Source organism: Indicator indicator, chromosome 3 (genome assembly GCF_027791375.1).
Source record: "Indicator indicator isolate 239-I01 chromosome 3, UM_Iind_1.1, whole genome shotgun sequence".
Taxonomy (NCBI): domain Eukaryota; kingdom Metazoa; phylum Chordata; class Aves; order Piciformes; family Indicatoridae; genus Indicator; species Indicator indicator.
The window spans coordinates 36799003-36823112 of record NC_072012.1 but is presented as its reverse complement, the minus strand read 5'-3'; the positions used below and the strand labels follow the sequence as shown (position 1 = coordinate 36823112).

At 38.5% G+C, this 24110-nt stretch overlaps 1 protein-coding gene across 2 annotated transcripts in view; it reads right to left on the bottom strand.

The window, feature by feature from the left end:
* Positions 1–21483: 21483 nt before the first annotated feature.
* Positions 21484–24110, bottom strand: part of IMMP2L (inner mitochondrial membrane peptidase subunit 2) — a 397034-nt gene continuing 394407 nt past the window's right edge. For both annotated transcript variants that reach the window (XM_054399583.1, XM_054399584.1), the window contains one exon: positions 21484–21886. In XM_054399583.1, the coding sequence (XP_054255558.1) occupies positions 21767–21886 (120 nt within the window). In that variant the 3' untranslated portion in view covers positions 21484–21766. The remainder of the gene's footprint in view (positions 21887–24110) is intronic.

Below are 24110 nucleotides of genomic sequence, written 5' to 3'. Positions count from 1 at the left end.
CTTTTATCCTTTAAATTGTTTTCTTTCACTTAATTTGTTTTCATCTAGATAAAAATCAAATCAATCTATATAAGACCTCTCTTAACCCCAGAGTCTCATTCTACTCTCCAATTAATTCCTTCTTCATCCAGCTGAGTCTTCAGTTAATTTAAACTTCTTGTTAGAGTTCAAATCTTTGACATCTTCCATATTTCAACAATGTGCTTATAGACTGACTTACAGATCAATGTCCTGTTTAACCATGTTCTATGACCTTTTGGTTCTGACCTAGTCACTGATTCAAATTCTCATTTTCTGACAAGATTTTTCTCTTACTCTCAGAATTTCATAGAATATCATAGAATCAAGAAGGTTGGAAGAGACCTCAAGGATCATCGAGTCCAACCTGTCACCCTACACCTCATGCCTATCTAAACCATGGCACCAAGTGCCACGTCCACTCCCCTCTTGAACACCTCCAGGGATGGTGACTCCACCACCTCCCTGGGCAGCCCATTCCAATGGCCAACCACTCTCTCTGTGAAGAACTTTCTCCTCACCTCCAGCCTAAACCTCCCCTGGCGCAGCTTGAGACTGTGTCCTCTTGTTCTGGTGCTGGTTGCCTGGGAGAAGAGACCAACCCCTCCTGGCTACAACCTCCCTTCAGGTAGTTGTAGACAGCAATGAGGTCTCCCCTGAGCCTTCTCTTCTCCAGGCTAAACAGTCCCAGCTCCCTCAGCCTCTCCTCATAGGGCTTGTGCTCAAGGTCTCTCACCAGCCTCGTTGCCCTTCTCTGGACATGCTCCAGCAATTCAACATCTTTCCTAAACTGAGGGGCCCAGAACTGGACACAGTACTCAAGGTGTGGCCTAACCAGTGCTGTGTACAGGGGTACAATGACCTCCCTGCTCCTGCTGGCCACACTATTCCTGATGCAGGCCAGGATGCCATTGGCTCTCTTGGCCACCTGGGCACACTGCTGGCTCATGTTCAGCCTACTGTCAACCAGTATCCCCAGGTCCCTTTCCACCTGGCTGCTCTCCAGCCACTCTGACCCCAGCCTGTAGCTCTGCATGGGGTTGTTGTGGCCAAAGTGGAGCACCTGGCACTTGGATTTGTTGAATGCCATCCTGTTGGACTCTGCCCATCTGTCCAGCCTGTCAAGGTCCCTCTGCAGAGCCCTTCTACCTTCTAACAGATCAACACCTGCTCCCAACTTGGTGTCATCTGCAAATTTACTGATGATGGACTCAGTCCCCTCATCCAGATCATCAATAAAGATATTGAACAGGATGGGGCCCAGCACTGATCCCTGGGGGACACCACTAGTGACAGGCTGCCAGCTGGATGTGGCACCATTCACCACCACTCTCTGGGCTCAGCCCTCCAGCCAGTTCCTAACCCAGCACAGAGTGCTGCTGTCCAGGCCACAGGCTGCCAGCTTGGCCAGTAGTTTGCTGTGGGGGACAGTGTCAAAGGCCTTGCTGAAGTCCAGGTAGACTACATCCACAGCCTTTCCTACGTCCACCAGGCTGGTCACCTGAGCATAGAAGGAGATCAGGTTGGTGAGGCAGGACCTGCCCTTCCTGAATCCATGTTGGCTGGGCCTGATTCCTTGGCTATCCTTCAGGTGTGCAGTGATTGCCCCCAAGACAATCTGCTCCATGATTTTCCCTGGCACTGAGGTCAGGCTGACAGGCCTGTAGTTCCCAGGTTCTTCTGTCCGTCCCGTCTTGTGGATGGGCGTCACATTGGCCAGTTTCCAGTCTTCTGGGACCTCTCCAGTGAGCCAGGACTGGTGGAAAATGATGGAGAGAGGCTTGGCCAGCTCATCTGCCAGCTCTTTCAGCACCCTAGGATGAATCCCATCAGGTCCCATGGACTTGTGAATATCCAAGTGACTCAACAAGTCTCGAACTAATTCCACATGGATTTCAGGAGTACAACACTGCTCCTTGACCCCATCAACCAGCTCAGGAGGCCAGTTATCCTGAAGTCCTCCTGCCTTACTGTTGAAAATGGAGGCAAAGAAGGTGTTTAGAATCTCAGCCTTCTCCTCACCCTTAGTTACAATGTTACCCTCCACATCCAATAAAGAGTGGAGGCTCCTCTTGCCCCTCTTTTTAGCATTAATATATTTATAAAAATGCTTTTTGTTGTCCTTCACGGAAGCGGCCAGTTTAATTTCTAACTGTGCTTTTGCCTCTCTAATTTTTCTTCTACATGATCTAACAACATCCTTAAACATATCACTAGTTGCCTCCCCCCCTTTCCAAAGGTGATAAACCCTCTTTTTTTCCCTTAAATCCTTCAGGAGCTCCTTGCTCATCCAGGCCGGTCGTCTTCCCCGCCAGCTCGTCTTACGGCATGTGGGAACTGCCAGTTCCTGTGCCTTTAGGAGCTCCTGTTTGAAGTAGGTCCAACCATCCTGGACCCCTTTCTTCTTAAGGGCTGTTACCCAGGAAACTTTCCGAATAAGTTGCCTGAAGAACCTGAAGTTTGCCCTCCAGAAGTCCAAAGTGAGGGTTCTGTTACTGCTCCTCCCTATTTCCCTGCATATTGAAAACTCCACTATCTCATGGTCGCTGCACCCTAGACAGCCTCCAACCATCACATCTCCCACCAGCCCTTCTCTGTTTGAGAACAGCAGATCAAGCAGAGCCTTGCCCCTGGTAGGTTCACCTAAGAGCTGCATCAGGAAGTTGTCATCCATGCACTCTAGGAACCTTCTGGACTGTCTCCTCTCTGCTGAATTAAGTTCCCAGCAGATGTCTGGTAGGTTAAAGTCCCCCACAAGGACAAGGTCTGATGATCTTGAGACAGCTTCCAGCTGCTTATAGAATATCTCATCGGCCTCCTCGTCCTGGATGGGTGGTCTATAACAGACTCCAACCAGGATGTCAGTTTTGTGTGGCCTCCCTCTGATTTTAACCCATAAGCATTCAACCCTTTCTTCTGCAACCTCAAGGTCTGAGGCATCAAAGGATTCCCTAATATACAGGGCCACCCCTCCTCCTTTTCTCCCTTGCCTGTCTCTCCTAAAGAGCTTATAACCCCCCAGTGCAGTACTCCAATTGTGAGAATCGTCCCACCATGTTTCTGTGATGGCAACTACATCATAGTTCTCCTGGTGAACCAAGAGTTCCAGTTCCTCTTGTTTGTTGCCCATACTGCGTGCATTGGTGTACATGCACTTCAGCTGGGCTGCTGATTTCACCAGTTTGTGTGGTCCTCCCTCCTCTCCAGGGAGACTGGTTTCCACACCCACCCCCTTCAGACCTAGTTTAAAGCCCTCCCAATGAGTCCCATTTTGCAACTAGCCAGAATTCAGTTCCAATCATAATTTACCTTGAAATAAAACCTAAATCAAACCCTTTTTTATACTTTTGTTGAATCATTTTGATAAAGTGGGAAAAAATGAAGTCATGTGTTCAGCTGAATCTGCTGATGAATATTCAATACCGTGATGATATCATGCCAGCTTCAAAACAAAACTGCTGGCTGGAGCAAAGTATCATGAGGCTTGTAGTTCAGATTGTAACATGAGCGGCTTCCAGTTGCTGGTTGCTTCTTCCACTTTCTGGTTTGAGGTGTTGGTCTTTTTCTGCTGGGCTGGCTGTGGGTTTAGGTGCTGGCTTCTGCTGCTGCTTCTTTTGCTGTGCTTTTCTGTGACATAGTTTAAGGTAATATACATTGTATTGTTTCCATTAAATTCCTTCTATCAACCACAGGGTTTTTTTTTTTTTTTTAATGTTACTTGACCTCCCAGTCTGGTGTTGGGGGCAGCTTGCTTCTCAGAGTGGGGCACTTTAAAACAGCACAGATGACAATTTTTAAAAAACAAAGAATCTTAAGTAGAAAAAGTAGATACACTGGAAGACACAATTTATCTTGCTTACGTAAGGTATTAATCAATGGAATTTTTTTGTCCCACTGTGTTCCAACTGTGCTCTAAATCTCAGTTTGCTTAGCTGCAAGTGCCAGAGAGTTTATAACTTTGCAGCATTTGACTTTAGGACACATTAATACTGAGACGAAAGACATCACGTTAGGTCCATTGCATAACTAGATAATTAAGTTTTATTACATGGATACACAGAATTAATTTTTTAAGTGCAATCATATCTGAAAGTACCAACATCATCAGAGGGAGAAAAAAAAAAAGAAACAATAGTTTATAGTTTTACTTTGTTAATGATTATTATTATTATTATTTTCAAAAAGTTGAATTGCACAGGAACATGCTTGGAAAACTCAAAAAAATGTTTTGAAGACTATGAAAAAAATGACACTTGTGGAAAAGATCTATGTAAGTAACTAGGCAGCAGATTGAAAATTAGGAACAGAAGAATAAAGATCCCTGTCTCTCTTGAACTGGGGAACCCAAACCTGGACACAGTATTCCAGGTGTGGTTTCACCAGGGCAGAGTAGAGAGGTAGAAGAACTTCCCTAGACCTGTTGGACACACTTTTCTTGATGCACCCCAGGATACCATTGGCTTTGTTGGCCACAAGGGCACACTGTTGTTCCATGGAGAACTTGCTGTCCACCAGCACTCCAAGGTCTTTCTCTGTGGAGCTGCTTTCCATTAGGGCAACCCCTAACCTGTTGTTATTCCTCTTCAGGTGCAGGACCTTGCACTTGTCCTTATTGAACTTCATGAGGTTTGCTGCACCCAGCTCTCAGCCTGTCCAGGTCACATTGGATGGCTGCACAGCCTGACAGGTGTCAGCCACCCCCCCAGTTTTGTATCGTCAGTGAACTTGCTGAGGGTACTCTCAATCTCCTCATCCAGGTCATTGATAAAGGTATTGAACAAAACTGGGCCCAGTACTGGTCCCTGGGCAACACCACTTGCCACAGGCCTCCAGGCTGACTCTGTGCCACTGATGATAACCCTCTGAACTCTGTTGTGGAGCCAGTTTACAATTCACTTCTTTGACCTGCCATCTATGCTGCATTTCCTGAGCTTTTCTCTGAGGATATTATGGGAGACAGTATCAAAAGCCTTACTGAAGTCAAGGTATGTGACATATATTGCTCTTCCCTCATCTACTCATTTGGTCATAGTTTCATAGAAGGCTATCAGATTAGTCAGACAGGATCTTCCCTTGGTAAATCCATGTTGACTACTCCTGATAACCTTCTTGTCTTCCATGTGGTTAGAGATGACCTTCAGGATGAGCTGCTCCATCATCTTTCCAAGGATGGGGGTGAGGCTGACTGGTAAGTATTCACTAAAGTCCCTAAAAAGAGAATGCACAAATCTACCTTTGTAACCAGATTTGTCTGCTTCTGTCCTGTTCTTCTAGTTCTCTTTGTGGGAGACTATTTAAAATTGGCATAAGCAAAATAAAACATGTAGGTGTTTTCCCTTCGAGATAATCCTATGATCTGCCTTCATATGGACAACCACATCATTTCTTGTTTATATTGTCAAATCTAGACTATATTTAAGTCTTAATTTTATTATTCTTTCTTAATGTCTGGGTCTTGAAATGGGTTCTCTGTTTTTTAGCAGGCTAATACAAAGCAGATTTTGTTAAATGCACATGGTACTGTTAAATATTTTCTTATGTGTCATGATTAATTTAACTCTTCTCATAATTGTTAATTGGCATTTTACCTGAATTTAGCAAATGCTGATGTGAATTTTCAACATGAAAATCTCTGAAAAAATCAGAGAACAGGCAAAAAAAAAAATCAAAACTAATTAACATATTGAAATAAAAATAGAAATATCTGTTTATGCCATTTCTGTTTCTTCTTTTTGAATGATCCCAATTTCAACATTTTAAAAACTGAGATATCCCCTAAAAATAATTTTGTCTGAAGTTCAGCAAAACTAGATAAGAATAGATTTTTCTATTAACTGCAAGTGTCTGGTTTGGGTTTTTTTTTTTTTTTAGCTGAGTGAGGGAAAGGCTTATATACTGTTCCCTTAGCTTGGGAGTTAACTTGTTCTCATTGATTCCATTCAAAATAAAAAAGAACTGAAGGCAAAAAATTCTTAGTTTAGTACCTGCTCTGCACTCTGAGGTACTCTACAGTTAGCATTACAGGCATGTCATCACTAGTAATGAAACATGTTCATGGTATCTATCTAAATAGTCTTCTCTGAGTTTCTATTTCAGTATCTACAATTTGTTTTATTTTACAAGACAATCCTCTTGAAATGTCATATACCGTAATGTAAAACTCAGCTTAAACTCAGACATGATAAACAATATAAAGGAAGTAATCTTAGAAACAACAGTAACACTGTCTAAAGCACTTAGTCAAGATTAATACTGTGCTTCCTCTTACAGACAAAAAATCCTTCATCTTTATGTAATCCACTCTCTATTCTTCCTGTTGTGTTAATCTATTAGCATGGCAGAATTCCAGAAAGTCCATTTCTTGTTCCAGACACTTCAAGTCACTTTCTCTCAATACTTGATTCACATTTACAATACCTTCATCTGTTGTACAGGTTTCTTGGCCACTATTGTGAGTTACTATACACACCACTATTTCTTTCTATTACAACAGATTTATTAAGATAGAATTTCATGTGAAATAAATTTTCTTCTTCAACATTCCTCAATAGTTTTCTCTAGTTCATGTACTTCCTAAAACCACCCTTTAGTAGTATTTTGCCTCTTTCACGTAAATCTGTCCAGGCATTTACCTTTGTCAGGATTATAAAGTTTTCTGAGACCTCCTGAAACAGGACATACGTGCACTCCTGAACTGCTGTATAATATGCCAAAATAAAAAAGGAGATAGGAAATCTGGGTATCTCTTCATCAGTCATTTTTTCCCCCACTGATTTCTCAGATACTTTTTTTCTCACAATGATAATATTTAAAACTTTTATACATGAGGTAAACTTCTGTCTTGAAGAGTGATGGTCATAGTAGGAATATGAAAAATATGACAAATGAAATGAAGAACCTAATACCAAACAATCTATTTGATATGTTGATACACCACACTGCACTACACAGCAAGGGCAGAGACAGCATAATAGGAAGTTAATGAGCTAGCAAATACATCTTCCATGGGTATCTCAAACAAAAGCACTAATCAAAATCAAACTTTTCTCCTACGGTTTTAATCAAATAAATAAAAAATGCCACTTTAATTGAGAATGCTAATTTTTCCAGCAAACTGTCTTTTTTTTTTTTTTTTCCAGAAGTTTCAGCGAGGCTTGGGCTTTGGCTGATGAAATATTAATACACTTTATAAAAAGACAGCTTTACAAGTAACCAAAACTAATACTTATAAATAATTTCTCTAGTATGTTTCAGTGGATAAAAATAAAATGTGGAACAGAATGGAAAAAAATAATGTGTGCATAGATACACTGGTTAGCCAGGGGCTTGCCTAAAATTCAAACATGTGCTGACCAATGATATTCAATAGCATGTTTGTCAGTGTGCTGGTTTGAGGCCAGACAGCTCCTCTCTTGCCCCAAGAGGGAGAAAAGAATGACACTCACACAAAAGGACTGAAGAGTGGTGGAAAGTTTAAATGGAAAAGCAATTGGTGAAACTAAAAAAAAATTACAAGCATAGTGGCAAAGATATCCCAAAGTATGCAGTCCCTTACACAACACCCAAAGGCCTCCCAGCTCTTCCCTTCTCCCCACCTGAGGGTCTACTCAAAACCCCCAGGGCTCTTTCTTCCCCCTCAGTGCTAGGCTGGTCTCAGGCTGGCCAGGTGTGAGACTGCCCCCTCCCCACCTTCTCCTCCTGGCATTAAGCCTAGGCAGTCCTAAGAGGCCTTGGGATACTCCCCCACCGATAAGAGAGCATCTCCCACTGGAGCAGAGAGGGAAGAAAGAGGAATCTGACTTTGCAGATGGATTTATAGGGTGCATGATTTATGGGTAGAAATATGCTGTTTTCTGTGCCTGCCTTATCGGGTTGGACACTCGAAACACCAGAGGTGTAGCTTATATGGCAGTAACAGGAGGCACCCAGCCTAAACCGGGTCAGTGGAAACAGCACATATCTAGTCTAAAAAATGCAGGAAGGAGCTCATATAAAAAACTTAGTTCTGAAAATCAGAAGCAATAACTATCAAATGTTGATTGAATGTTGTAGACTCAAATATTAGAGTTTTACAGCCTCCTGAGCTTTTCTTTCTCACTAGACACCCTGTGCATCTGATTGAAGACAATCGCTACATTTTTAATTTATAACCACTCCCCTCTCTACTTTTTAATTGGAATAAACCACATCAGTCTTTTGCACAAAGATAAACTTCAAGTATTTGTATATGATTACACTTATTTGTTAGACTCATGTGTCTACCATGTTAATTATGTAAATAAAAGTAATGTAAGTTTCATTGTAAAAAAAAAGGAAACATTTATTTGCTAAATGACCCCCGGTCATTATTCTCAGTTCCGTGGTACACATACATTCCGTATATTCAGACTCTCACAGCTCATGTTAAACAGATTTTTACTAGATATGTAGTTCTATATATTCCAGTGCAAGTGCTTGAGGAAAATTTAGCTGCTCAAAGTCATTAAGGATTTGAAATTCTAACTCATTACAATAACCAGAACAAATGAAACAGAGGGCAAATTTTCGTAAGAAATACATGTATAGTTTTAGAAAAATCATATTTAATATGCACTTTGCTAGGTAATGCCATCCTGTACAAGGGAACTTTTCTATATAAATCTTATTATTTTAGAGTTATGATCTATGTGAGTGTCAGCGTTTTACGTAACTGATCACACGAGCTGTGCTTGAGTTCCCAGTGACTATTTGCCAAGACTTTTCCTTCAACACTGTGATGTGGAGAGTTAAAAATGACAGTAGACAACACAGTTGTTTTAGGGTAAAAGATCTGAGAAGTATCAGCATAAATATTTCTATACATTAGAGATAAGCAGAAGACTGTCTTTCTTACATTAATATTTTACTACACAATTTTCATTTCACTGATCACTTTGGTGAGACAATAATATAATATGCCAGTAGAGTTGAAATGTTTGGATTTGAGTTTGGAAAATGGCTTGCATTTTTCAAAATATAATTTAAAATATTTCATTTCAATCACAAAACTACAATTCAAACTCCTTATCAGAGTTACTTCATATGAGCAAACTGGCAAAACATTTGTTTAGCCAGTTTGCACTGGTTGTTTTTTTTGGATGGAATGGTGAGATTGGGACAGAAGGAGATACCATCCTTCACCAAACCACACAACTCTTTCAGTTACTGTTGCATTGAAATTGTGATTCTCTTGCCACCAAGGCTGCAATATCCAAATTTAAAATCATGCCTAATTCAGATTGTTAGGTTGCTTTTACAAACGTAAATGTATATTAATCCAAGGTGGGGTTAAGATAATTTAGGATTTGTCCTGTCATCCACGAACTGCCATGGTAAAGTTGAAATGAAGATTTAGCACTGATGTTAGGTTTTCCCTGCCTTATGTCCACATAGATTTGACAATGAAGATGAAAAACAACATATAATTTCCAAAATCACTGTTGAACACTAAAAAGAAATGGAGAGCGCACATGCAAAAAGCATATTTTAACACTCTGCCTCTAACTTGCATGCTAGTTATAGCTAATTATTGCTAGAAGTTACAGACTGGTAGAAATACAGAAGAGATATGGTAAATGGAAAAGACAAAATGAGAAGCTGTACATGGGTAAGGAAAAGACATCAGTAAGCTAAGACAAGGGATAAGTCAGTGAAATTGCTTTCCTATTCACAACCTTCAGCTACTCTGGGAGGTAAACCATTCTCATTCTGGTGTGTTTCTGTCTTTTCCAACAAATGAAGGAAACTTGCTGTGTACATCAACCCAAGCCCATCATATGTTACCCTTACATTGCCAAGGCTGGCTGAGGAGGTTGCTGATGGGTGAGGACAGGGGTGTGTGGCTGGACAGTCATCTTCTTGGCCATGAACTAGTTTCAAGCAGAAGCAGTATGCACTTTTATCTGTCCATGGATTATTGCAAGCAGATGTAATTCCACTTAAAAGTTCAGGAAGTTCAAAAGATTTTTTATTTTATGAGAGATTTCTATTGGATAAGATAACTATTCACTAGCCCATGATTCTATTGCCTTGAAACATTTCAGCATAACAGAACAAGGTAGTCATCATGTTCAATAAATAGGTACCAAATATTTAGATAATTTACCTAAATATTACTGCATTTATAGTTCCATTACTTTCTGTTAATGTTAAACATGAGCTAAATACATGACATTTCTATTGTGTATCTCTCTGAAGGACATAGATGCAGGAGTTTCTAAAGGAAAAGTCAGGAAAAGCATGATTACTTACCTGTTTTATATTCTGTGGTTAGGAAATAATGATCCTTGAATACGCATAACAGAACAACTAACAAGTCTGAAAGTAGGTAAAAAGTCATGTCTGTGACTTGTCATAAATATCTATATTTTCTTTATGCCGGGAACAGAAACCTTGTGTTTTCTCTCATTGCAGTTTTTTCCCCCTAAATAGAATACTATCTGTATTAATTAAGGGAATGATACTGTTCCAGGTCAAGCATTGGCAGCTCTTATAATACACTAAACCTTCAATGAGGCCCATCAATTTTGATTGCAACATAAGAGTGTAGATTTTCCCTTGGTAACTAATTAGTTTTATTCATACACCTTTCATCCATGCAGATATAAATGAGTAAAAATCATCTTTGAAAGCGTTGGTAGGCTTAAGGCCATATTATTGTAAATAAACACTACTTTTCTGTTCAGTTTCTTCAGTTTCCTTAATTGGCTGATGTTTAAAGAGCTCAAACAGCATCAGAGCTGAGTGTGTGCTTTCTTAATTAATTATATATAATTTTAAAATTTGAAGTCTAGAAATATAAATTCATAGAATTGTTTCAGTTGGAAAAGACCTTTAAGACCAAGTCCAACCATTACCTAACTTTATCAAGTCTGGTTCTAAATCATTTCTCTTAACACCACAGCTATGTGTCTTTTAAGCCCCATGCAAGTATAGTGACTCAACCACCTCCCAGGGGAGCCTATTCCATGTTTGATAACCCTTTCAGGTGAGGAAGCTTCTTCTAATATGCAATCTAAACCTCCACTGGTTCAACTTGAGGGCATTTCCTCTCATCCTCTCATTCCACTTGTTACTAAGACGAGACCAGCACACATCTCACTACAACCTCCTCTCAGGTAGTTTTAGAGCCATGAGGTCTCCCCTCAGCCTTCTTTTCTCCAGACTAAACAACCTCATTTTCCTCAGATACTCCTCAGAAGACTTGTTTTTCTGAGCTGTCATCACTTTCATTGACCCACTTCAATGTCTCAATGATTTTCTTGTAGTGAGGACCACAAAAGTGAACACAGTACTCTGTGTGTGGCCTCACAAGTGCTGAGTACAGGGAAACTTTCCTGCTCCTATTTGACACCCTATTCTTGATACAGGCCAGGATGCTGTTGGCCTTCTTGGCCACCTGGGCATGCTATTGACTCATATTCAGCTGGCTGTCAAAAAACACCCAGAGGTCTTTCTGTGCTGGGCAGCATTCCAGCCACTTCTCCCCAAGTCTGTGGTGTTGCATGGGATAGTCATGTCTGAACAGGAGGACTTGGTACTTGGCCTTATTGAATCTCTTACAGCTAGCCTTGGCCCATCCACATCCCTCTGCAGAGCCTTCCTGCCCTCAAGCAGGTCAATAGTCCCTCCCAGTTTACTGTTGTCTGCAAGCTTACTGATGGTGCACTCAATTCCCTCCCTTCCTTCTTTGAGGTTACTTTTCTTTATTCTCTTCCTCGGGAAAAAATCCAAACCAAATCAACCCAAACCAGTGTAACAGAAAATTGACAAGTGAATGTCTCTCCCCTGCAAAAAAAACTCCAAACCACAGTTCTAGCCTCGATGTATCTTCACAGAGGACTAATGTAAGTATTTTTTAATAAGGCAGCCTGTGCCCACTGCTACCTAGGCCCTCTGCCTTCTGCTGCACATTCCTACAGAGAATGAGTGTCTCTTCAGTTTGCCTCTTCAGCAGTGCCAGCTTCAGCCTTGGAGTGAAAGTGATAATGGACTGGATGCTTATGGAAATCACAACTTGCCTGGAAGGTGAATTTTTTAACTCTCCTATGAAATCACAGAATCACAGAATTGTTGAGGCTGGAACAGACCTCTGAGATCATGAAGTCCAGCCTATGATCTAACATCACCACATCAACTAGACCATGTCGCGAATTGCCTCTAGGGATGGTGACTCCACCACCTCCCTGGGCAGTCCATTCCAGTGTCTAATTACCCTTTCCATGAGGAAGTGCTTCATAACATCCAACCTAAACCCGCTCTAGTGCAGCTCCAGGCCATGTCCTCTCATCTTGTCACAAGTTGCCTGGGAGAAGAGCCTGACCCCCCACCTTACTACAACTTCCCTTCGGGTAGTTGTAGAGTGTGATAAGGTCCTGCCTCAGTCTCGTCTTCTCTGGGCTAAACAACCTCAGCTTCCTCAGCATCTTCTCATAAGACTTTCCCTTCATCAGTCTCATCACTCTCCTCTGGACCCACTCCAGCACCTCAATATCATTCTTGAAGTGAGGGGCCCAGAACTGCACACAACTGCACACTCCAGTTGAGGTCTCACCAGTGCTGAGTACACAGGCAGAATTACTTCCCTACTCAGATGTTTTCCTTGTGTAAAATGTGATACAATCAACAGAGTACTGTAAAATCTGGATGATATGTGTGAGTTAAAGCAAAATTTCTAAATCTTGTTTTCACCATTTCTGTGAAAAAAAAAAAATAGACATTTGGTTTGATGCAAATTTTTTTTCAAATGTTAGCAGTCATTTAAAAGTTATTGTCTCCAGTTTGGAACAATCTATCAAGAAAAAACATCATCACTTGAGGAAATCTGCAGTTAACTAATTTGTGGTATCAAAGGGAAGCTCAGGATTAAATTGTGTAGTAAAATTCAAGCTGAACTAGGAGACAATTTGGCCTTGATTTTGACTTATTGAAGCTTTTTGTTAGCAATCTGCTGTGCAAAGTATTAAACAATATGAAAAATTAATGCTCAGATTCATAGACCTTAACTGAGGCAACCAAAGGCTCTTTTAGAATTACTGAAAAGAGACTAGCACCTTCAGAAAGTTACTCAACTCATGCAAATCCTGTGGCAAGTCTTTTAAGCAGGGTATGAGTACAGAGTATGAGTACAGCCTCGGTTTGGTTAAGTGAATCTGGGCTTGGAAGTTGTACAGAGCATTTGATGTTCCTTCTTCATGAGGCAGTCTTAAAAAAATCTTTTAGATTCTGGATCCTACCATACACATTGTGGGTTTGGTTTTTTTTTCTGCTTGTAGGGCAGAACTGTCTCTAGGAGGTGATTATTGTCATCTTTCAAGAGAGAAAACGTTTTTATTATCAGAGAGTGTCAGTCTGCTTCAACTTGCTTATGTTTTCAGACATAACTGTTCTAAAAGTTAAGCCTTAAGGATCAACTGACCTCACTACTAGGCATTAGGTAATACTGTTACAGATTCTGTCAGGCATTTACAGAAATTTATTTCTCATTGTAGATATTCTTTAAAAAGGTTTGTACTTTATCCTGATCATAAGTTAAAAGATTCTGTAGTTGAGAGCTCTGTGGCAAAAGATATTTCAGCTTTCCTCTAGAACTTTGTTCCTCATGGTTTTATAATTTTCCATTAATATCATTTTTATATACAATATCCACTGCTCTTCCCTCATGTACCAAATCCATCATTTCTTTGTAGAAATATATCCAGTTGGTTTCATCTTTTCAGGGTAAGGAAAGTCTTGAGACTGAACATTGCTGCTTTGTAGGTAAATATACTAGTTATTTAGCTACTACATAGCATATAGGCAATCTCAGAAGCTTTACCTCAAGATGTATTCTAAAACTATACACAGCCCTGGGACCAGGATATAGTCCCAGGTGATGGATTCCAGTAGGCATTCCTTCCTGGAACTGGTGTAGCAGTACGAAGGTTGTAGATCTGCTTTCAGTTTTGCCTCTATCAGCTTAAGCTTCTCAGCCTTCCCCTGTTTTGATTCTGGACCTCCAGAGTAATGAGTCTTCCTGTGCAACTTTTAGGGAATCTGGGTGGCATAGGCAATGGAGTCTATTTCAAGGGCCAAGCATCCTGAACATTAGAACTTCACATATGTTGAATATAATCACTAACTCTGCAGACATGTAGCACCTTGCCACCTGAATCTTTGTAATCTTTAATACTTTACACAAAGTACAAGACATCATGATAATCATTAATTCTTATGTAAGTCTTAATAGGTACTTCTGACAACATTTTATAAAGGTAATGGCTTTTCCTCCTTAAAGATAATTGAAAGAAAAACATTTCCATTTACTAGATTTTTCAGACACATACTGCAGGCCAAGCATCCCATAGACAGAAGCAGCCAACAACAAAATTCTTGCTCCTAACTTAACATAGGGGATAGTACAAGCAATCAGAAGCTAAGGCTGAAAATTTCAGACTTTACTGATCTGCTTGCTACTTACAGACTGAGACTTTTGAGATGTAGTTGTGGAAGTGAGCATTAAACACTTCTATAGATAATGAGAACATTCAGTTCCATTAGAAAGGATGTAAGGTAAGGAAGGAATTTAAACTTGCATGCCTCGGGGCATAGCACTTACTGTCTGGGGTTGGAAAGTAATTTTCCTTATAGCAGGTTGTTCTAAACATCATGGGGATGTGTAACTTACTGACCCCTGTCAGGAAGAGGTTACTGGAGAAATAGACTACTTATTGAACCCTCAAGATATTTCACATGAGATTTGGAAGCTATCCATTCGTAATGAGGGAAGAATGCAGGAGAATAAAGGAAATGCATTTATTTAATTACAGGCTCATCAAAAGCAGGTTAAAAATTTAAGTACTATAACCTGATCTTTGATCTTGAGGCATCACAGTCCTACAGAAAACTCAGGAACGTTTGTGTGATTAGCTCACATAATCAAATGGAGAGAACTATAGAGTGCTAAGAAAATGCTGTTACACGTTTAATCTATTAATTGAAGTGTGTATAAGAAAAAAAAAAAAATGTGGGTGGTATATTTTAGTTCCCGAAGGATGTAAAGTACAATTTTGACATTTAATAGAAGGATATGAGAAAAGGTTAGATGTTAAATAAAATGCTGAGACATTTGTGTGTGGGAAGAGGAAAGCACATGATACGGTGCGTCACTGTAGTTCCAACAAGGTAGCACAAATTGAACAATTTTCTTACTTAAAGTTGTTGTCACTGTATGATCAGGATAACCTGATATTGAAATGGAGATGTTAGTCTTTTCAGATGTTCTACACCATCGAGTTTGCACTTAATATGTTGTCCAAAGGTGACTCACTCATCCAATAACATTCAATACATTCCAATTAAGAGTATATTTGGATGATGAGACAGTTTGAGTACTGGCAATACGTTCTGTTTAATGTTCTGCTTACAAGTCTCTTGAGATGCAGTTACATAAACCAGCTTCTGGCTTATCTTTTCTTTCACAAATGAAAGCAAACAAACAGAAACAAACACAAAAAACCACACACACACACAAAAAACCCAACGAAACAAATAAAACCCCCACAGTATTCAGGGGCATAACAAATAGTTCTAGAACTTCCACAACAGGTTACACAGTTATTCAATTATGTCTTCTTTTTTTTTTTTATTAAAAAACAATGGAAAATATTTGCAGTGGTTTGGCCATGGCTTGGGGCAAGCTGTTCTACTACTCCGGACAGAGGAGACGAAATATGTAACAAAAAGCTAGTGAGTCAAGACAGAAGAGATTTAACAGGACAAAAAGTGAAAGCAAAGGCCACATTTAAAAGCAAGAGCAAACAAAGGTACTGTTCTCTACTTCCAATCAGCAGAATATGTCCAGCAATTCAATAGGAAGCAGAGCTTCAATACACATAGCAGCTGCTCTGGAGTACAAACATCAATTTATGCCCCTTACTTTTTTCTTTCACATGGCTTTTATATCTGAGCTGACATCATATGGTATGGAATTGCCCTTTGGTCTGCTTGGGTCAGCTGTCCAGGTCATGCTGCCTCCCAGCATCTTGCCAACCCCTCAGCCTAACGTTGGGGAGAGGCAACAATGGAAAAGTGGTGCTGTGTGAGCAGTGCTCAGCAGTAGCCAAAACACTGGTGTTTTACAGAGCTAACTACAGCTCAGCCAAACCCGATACACGCTAGATGAAATTGAGTTTGTAGTTGTGGCACTTCTTGTACATTTACTTAACACAAAGGAATTACTGAAAATGAGAACAGATGCAGGGATGAGCCTTTCAGTTCTCCTATTTCTAGGGTTCCCAATCTATCCCCTAATGTACTGCTCTGTGGCTTTTTTGTGGCCTTTGTCCTAGGGTTTTCTTCAAGAAATTTATTTTTGCTCAAAAGCACAGCTTAAATAGGATAATTTGAAAGTGCTGCTTCATGTTATTTACATAAATTCGGTCTCTGGGTGAAATTGGATATTTATGGAAGAAGGACATTTTCTATAGTGTTTGCCATTAGTATGGCCTCATTACACTTTTTTATCAGCCTATATTGTCACAGGAAACTCTAGCTCTAAAACTTCTCATCTTTCTCTCTCATTGCTCAACGCTGGAAGGCTAAACTGTTTACTTGGATTTTTTTTTTCCACTTATCTTTTTCTTTCATTTAGATTTGTATTTTATACCACAAAGTACCTTTGTGTAATTATTGTGCAGGACAGTGAACAATAGTAAATGACAGCCATGCCACTAAGATGGTAGACTGTGATCTAAGAAATCTTTTTTATTCAAACCTGTCAGGATTATCTTGTATGACTGTGGACAAGATACTTAACATACCCTCTTTAGAATAGACCATGTTGGTGTGGGAAGGATGAAAGCAATAACATGCTTAATCATTTCTATGATTCGATGATTCTATAGTAGTAATGCGAATAAAACATTCCAAAGAGAGAGGATTATTCTGTATTATACGAAAATACCAAAGGTTGACCACAGTTGCTTGAGCAATGCAGTAGATGATGCCTCTGACAGCTATTTTGCTTGTAATATGTTGGAAGTGTTCAAAGCTCTTTCTGATATTAGTGTGTTAAACAAATCTAAAGGAATGATTTGGAAAAACCAAAATTCTGTATAGCAAAAGCTTGACTCTACTATGTTACTTTGTATGTTTTAGATATGACCTTTGATGGCTGGTAAGTGTGTTATTTCCTTACTTGAGAAGCCAGGCAGCTTACTAAACTGTAATGTCTTATCTTTGCTTTACCTCTTTCCTTGGATAATTCTGCACTAAATTATCTATTTTGTTATGGCTTCAGACAGTACCTTGTTCATGCCATGACAGATTGCTAGTCTTCATGTTACACAGTCTAGATATGTTATCTTAAAGGATGAATAGATGGAAGAAACACAGAGTTTCTTTGTTACAGGACACCCTGGACAATTGTGGATCTTCATATACAGTGGATGATCATTCACTCCTTGCACCAGCTTTCCACTTTTTAAATTGACATTTTGATTTTCTGTATGATGCTGTGATGGTTAGACATTGCTGAGGTACTTAACTGTGTTCTGTCACTCTCTCAGATGCAGATCCTCATGTCTGCTAACAGTATCGATTCCTGATCAGCTTGCAACATCTCTCTTTGTTCTAAAAGTGCAGTCTGGCACTCACTCAATACCATTCTATGTTTTAGTCCATAGGAACAGTATCTCTGTGACTCCTCACATAAAAAAAAAAAAAAAACCCACAACAAAAAACCCCACCAAACCCAACAACAAAACCCAAACAAAACAAACCTACCTTCAAACAAAAATAAAGCACAAACCCCCACCCACAAAAAAATAAAAACCCCAAAAACAGCCCAAACCCCAAGTTTAAAAGTATCTTGTCATCTTTTAATTTCTTAATGTTCTGTTTCTCATGTGTACTTGTTCTTATTTAACTCCTAACCACAAAATACTAGAAGGTTTGTGGCTGAAGAGGAAGATGTTAATTTAGAAAACTAATCATGAGAGTTTATGTCCATGAGAATTTTACCATTAATTTCATTACTGCCAGTACAGGTTTCTCATTATTTGTTTCTAATTTAAAGATTGAAAAATCAAATATATTATTACATCAATAAAATTATGTTATCATGTGTTATTGATGCTGATCAGCCCATTCTGCTTTGGCAATGTGTCTTTGGTCTTCAGGCTTTGGATACTGGAATGATCTGTTACATTACCTTATACAAATACTTATGACTTCATCGAGATATTTCCATTCACTAAGCTCTTTGATACTGTAAAATGTCATGTACATTAATCAGATGCCAATATGTATCAAAATAGTTTCTCTTACAGGAATCAGATTCCTTAGATGCTTGTTACAAGAAAGCAGTACACGAGGCTACTGTAATACTGTTAGGCTTGCATATATATTTTTTTTTAAGTCTACAGGAAGTAGATATTGGCATAACTGCCTGCCTGCCCATCATCAAAGGCAGAACCAAGTTTACCAGTCAAAGAATGCCTAATCAGAGAATTCATAAAATAGCTGTTGTGGATCTCAAAGTCTAGTTAATCCATCCTCTTCTCTCAAACAGGCCTGATAGAAACTTTTCAATTTAAAATATAATAAAACATTAAAATACATTTTTTTCATTGCAAGGTTTTATAATTGTTTTTCTCCATCACTATTCTGTAAGTCTTATTGTTGCATCGTGAGTCTGTTAGCAGTCCCATGCACGATGAATTTGTAGAACTAATGAGTCTCTACAGCAGGCTTTCATGATTTCCAAAACTGTGCCTCATGCTTCAGACTAAGTGATAAACACAAGTTCTAGCAACATTTCTCATAGGCAATATTTTTCTGGTGTTTCTTAATTTTTATTGTTTCTCTCTAAAGACTCCAGTTGGCCCTCAATAGTTTGTGAACCTGGTGCCTAAAATCATACTGCAGGCAAATGAAGCAATAGTGTTTCCTGTGTTTACAGGTTGTGCTGCTGTTTACAGTGTGCTATTTGCCTTATTCACAACAGTCCACTATAATCTCCAAATTTTTTAAACTTAGTCTAGCATGTATATGGGTCCACCAGACTTTCTGCTCATCATTATTGAATTCAGATCACTGCAATAACTGTTCTCAAAAATGATAACACTCTTTACAACCACTGTAACATGTTCAAACCTAATAAACATATTCTCTATTCTGTCATTCCATCATATATATCCTGTATAACCATATACATTCATAAATATTTATAAGTATGGAAATATGGATGAATAAATATTCCTTGAAGCATGTCAGTTGAATACCTGGGACATTTAAAGCTTCATAGCTTGTAAAAGGTACACACTTATGATAAAGAGCTGGTCTCCACACAAAGGAGCCCAAAGGAGCAATGACAGCTTAGGGAAGCCAAACAATACTGTGACTTAGCTCACTGTGGCTATTACAAAAGGCAGCAGACTGTGAATGTCTCATCATCGAAGCCCTGAAGGAGGACAGAATGGTGGAGAGGATCTCAATAATCCAGTCAGAGATATGATCCGCTGCACTACTCCCACAGTGCATTCAACACCAGGAATCAGTGGGGAGGCTCTCTGGGTTGCCCCACAGACTAGAGACACTGCCCACGGCTTTGGGGGTTGCTGTAGAATACAGAGAAGAGCATTTCAGTACTGTGCAAGACTTGTGGAATGTTTAGGGGACCAAAGTCAGGGAAACAAGGATCATTTGGGGACAATGAAGCACAGAAAAAAGAGAGAGAGAAGGGTATGAAAGGAGCCAGCTGCACATAAATATGTGCTTGTCTGCTGTTGCCTGAGCCTGGTCAGCAATGTCTGTCTCATCTTCTCATTTTGTTCAATTTCTAGTGATTTTTCCTGGACTGTGTGCATGTGTGGGGAAGATCTGCATGCCAGTGGCTGGGGTGGGCCAGAGGTGAGAGGCACATGTGCCTGTGAAGCCAGTATGGGGTGTGATGAAGGTGCTCTGTCAGGAAATTACACTGGCCATCTTTAGACAATATGAATAGAAAAATATCATTAAGATAATGACTGAGGAACAAAAGCCTTTGCTTTTGTGGATCACCTCCCAGCACTGTTTTTGCAAAATATGTACCAGTGAATCAGAGCAGCCAACTAAACACTCCAGCTTTTCCATACATTTAACTTTTGTCCATGTGATATTCAAAGAGCAGGAGAAGGAAGGCACTAAACTAGTGGAAAGAACAATTTAGAGAAATAAAGCTGATCTAACCTGGTTTTATTCTGTTTCTTTTAATGTTTCTTTCTTTGTCCTTTCATGGATGTGTGTTTATATATTTGTCACCAAAATTAAGTACATCTGCAGTAAATTTCTTGAACCCATTTCAGTTTTCTTAATTAATTTGGAAAAAAAAAAGAAAATATTGGAAACTAGTGTTTTCAATCACTCAATGCCAATCAAAATAATTGCAAATTTACTGTAATTAACACTCAAATAAATTGCATTAGTTTTAGCTAAGATGAGTTCAGAGACCTGTGGAACAGCTTTTTGGAATAAAGAAAGACCATGACACACGTAGACAGCAGAGAATCTACAGATTTGGACCATTTTTAGAAGAATGTTTAACAGTAATAGGGAGTTTTCATGGTGGTTGAAGCTACCACCTAACCGACATGCAGGTGTCTGTCTTCAAAGAACTATAGACTTATTTTCATCTCGTCTGAAAGTCTGATAATTGCATGATTTTAGCTGAAATGTTTGAAGATCTGTTCCATGATTTGTTAAAATTTTTAAATTACTATCCTATCTGAAGTAAAATTCAATAAATACAAAAAAAGAAGCTGGCTCATACAAATCAGCAGCTGAAAATGAGACATTTTTCAACATCTTTTCATTTATAGTGCAGAAGTTTTAGTGCACACTCATAGAATGTATTTATAATATTAAGAATCTATTATATATTTATAATATAATATTAATTAGGTTATAAATATAATAAGAACTGTAGTTATTAAAAATATTATAATGAATTAACCATGGTATTTATCATTTAATTACACTTTCCAAGAAATGTGGCAATCAATACTATCTAGAAATTAATTCAGAAACTAATGAAATATTGCCTTCAGATACTGCAATGCATTATATATATTTTAACTGAATATTTACTTTAGAGAGATATACAAGCAATGTTTGTATAAAACAGTCCTGAAAGATAAAGTAATATATACTCAGTTTAATAATAAACACAAGCTGCATTTAAAAAAAAAATCTTATTAGCTTTTTGAGAAACATTTATGACATATATGATTAACTTTTCAGCTACAAAATTACTGATCAGTACTATAAATTATAGGATAATCCAAATCATATGACGTTTCATGTTTTTTTCATGTGCAGTCAATGATAATAAGAAAAGTTCCCTTCCATTACTAAAGAAAGAAGCCTAATGTATAAGATTAAAATATTTTATTGAGAGTTGTAATAATTTCTCATCCAGAGAAACACAGGTACAGACATATTAAGTCAAGCATATTAACACTCCCAGAAAAACTGAACACCCAGACCTTTTACAACCGATTATTTCAAGCCAAAATGATGCACAATGCTCTACTGCTTGAGAGTCTTCAAAAACACCAAGGAACAAACCAAAGAAACTTTACACTTAAGGTGGCATTTTAACATGACGATGTCACACGTCTTTGCTGGTGTGGTACCTGATGTCAAATTACACTTGGTCAATGCTCTTCATGGTCAAACTCCACATCAATAATTTTCTGTCTGAACACTTGGATCACTCTTGCTCTCTGTGAAGTGGTTTGCGCTCTGGAGGTAGCATTGGTTGTAACTTCTGCCAGCGCTGTGGAGGCCAGAGGATATGAGTAGCTCGAGCATGTAGAAGTCCAAGAGAAACCTGTAACCAAAAGAAAAATAAAAAAGATTATTAAATACTGCAAATGCAATAAAATGAGGAGAATACAAATTACATTATGATTTGCTGAGTGAGAGAATACAAAGCAGAGATCTTTGTACACATGAGTGTATGCAATGGGAAGAAAATCTACATCAGTGGAAATGTCTTTTTTTTTCTTTATAAAACATGTAGTGGAACTTGAATAGCTTGCTGAAATGCACTGGTTGTAGCAAATACAAACTAGGAATGTTTTTTTCAAGTTCAAGAAAAACAGCTGATCAAAACAGTGAGGCATTGTATAATCTACCTTTTGGTTATCAGTTATTCTGGGTACAGCAGAACAAGGCTCAAGTATATGTTATGAATTAGATAAATGGAATCTGTTTCTCAGATTTGAGCTATGTACATTAACCAGACCAGCATTTTCTAAACACTTGTGTTTTCTGTTTATCACTGTCCTTCAAAAATCCATTTTGTCTCCGACAAAAACAATAATTTTGAAGTTCTGAGACCACTTACACTTCATTCATGTGTTTTGCAAATATGTTTTATTATTGCTTTACTTTAATAATTTTACTTTACTAAAATTTTATTTCAGTAAATCATAGCCAATATTGATATTGCTTACAAATTAATCACTTGTAGGTGGCATAGTTTAGAAAACTGAATTCCTTAGAAAACCTTGAGAAAATTACAGACAAGGCTCTTCAAATATGGTATGACTAGACTAACTGAGAATAGAAAAGTCACATTTTAAGACAGAGACAATAAAAGTTATTTGTTTAGACTTCTGGAAACAATAGCAAGCAGTACGCTTCACACTAACTATGAAGTATTCAGCATCAGTAAAAAAATTACAAATAGGATAAAAACATGGTTAAAAATACTGGAGTGTCTCTGTATGTGAAAAGATGAAATTCAGACTCCTAAGAAGACAGTGGGCTTGGAAGTCTATAAAATTATGAACGGCATAAATAAGGAATGCATAGGTTTTATTTGCCTATTATGTAATTTCTCATAAGAATAAGCAAACATTAGATGACATTGTCTTAAAGAGTTTATAAAGCCAATAAAACAGAAATATTTCTGTGTGCATGATTACATAACAATTGTACACATTATGGAGTGTACTGAAGAGATGGGAAAAGATTAACAAAGTGGTTCAGAAAATCATAGAAACAGAATTATAGAACGTTAGGGATTGGAAGGGACCTCCAGAGGTCATCAAGTCCAACTTCCCCCACAAAGCAGGACCACTTAGGGCAGGTCACACAGGAATGCATCCACATATGACTTGAAGATCTCTAGAGAAGGAGACTCCACAACCTCTGTGGGAAGCCTGTTCCAGTGCTCCATCACAATCATGGTAAAAAAAGTTTTTTCTCCTGTTAATAGAAGCAAAGTCCATTACATCCCACTGAACAGAGTCAGTGTAGTCTCTATACTCCATATTAGGAAACATCAAAGGAAAAATTCTGTACTTGTACCTATGCACTAATGATACGGTATTGGCTGTTGTCAGAACTGGTACATTCCTGCTTAAATTCTTGTGTACATTCAGTTCATCAGTTCCATTCTATTACTCATCACAAAAAAAAAAAAAAAAGTTATTTCAGTAAGCAGGTAATTCAGCATTTTATGAAAATAGACACCAAATAGGCCCCTAGGAATATCTTCAGCTCATTTTCTTGATTTAATTTCATAGGAATAATGTATATTCACCAGTCTCTCTCTACCATATAATCAAATCAGCGAAGCTGAAGTGGTCTATATCTAATTCCACATTCTGTATCTTGATGAAGCAGGTGCTGAATTACTTATATATAATTTGGTTACTTAATAATGCATGATATTTAAAAGAAGTAGATCACCAAAATTACAGTCTAGCATCGTATTTTCCTACATATAAGCAAAGGACAGGCTGCTAGTGATAACTCTTTTTTGATAGGATTTAGCTGCACTTTTTAAAGCCTTACATACTTCTGTGTGGTATGTTGGACATTCATGGAATTCACAATATTTTTTATCTTAATTATGCCATAAACTGGTCTGCAAATGTGATATTACCATGGGGATTCTTTTCCCTGAGTATACAGCATGATGGCACACACATTACAGGATGGTGCCAACATATACAATCACAGCAAACCCCACCATTGCATACAAAATGTGACAGCATTAATACAGGGGGGAAAAAATATACTCTTCTCTAACACAACATCTT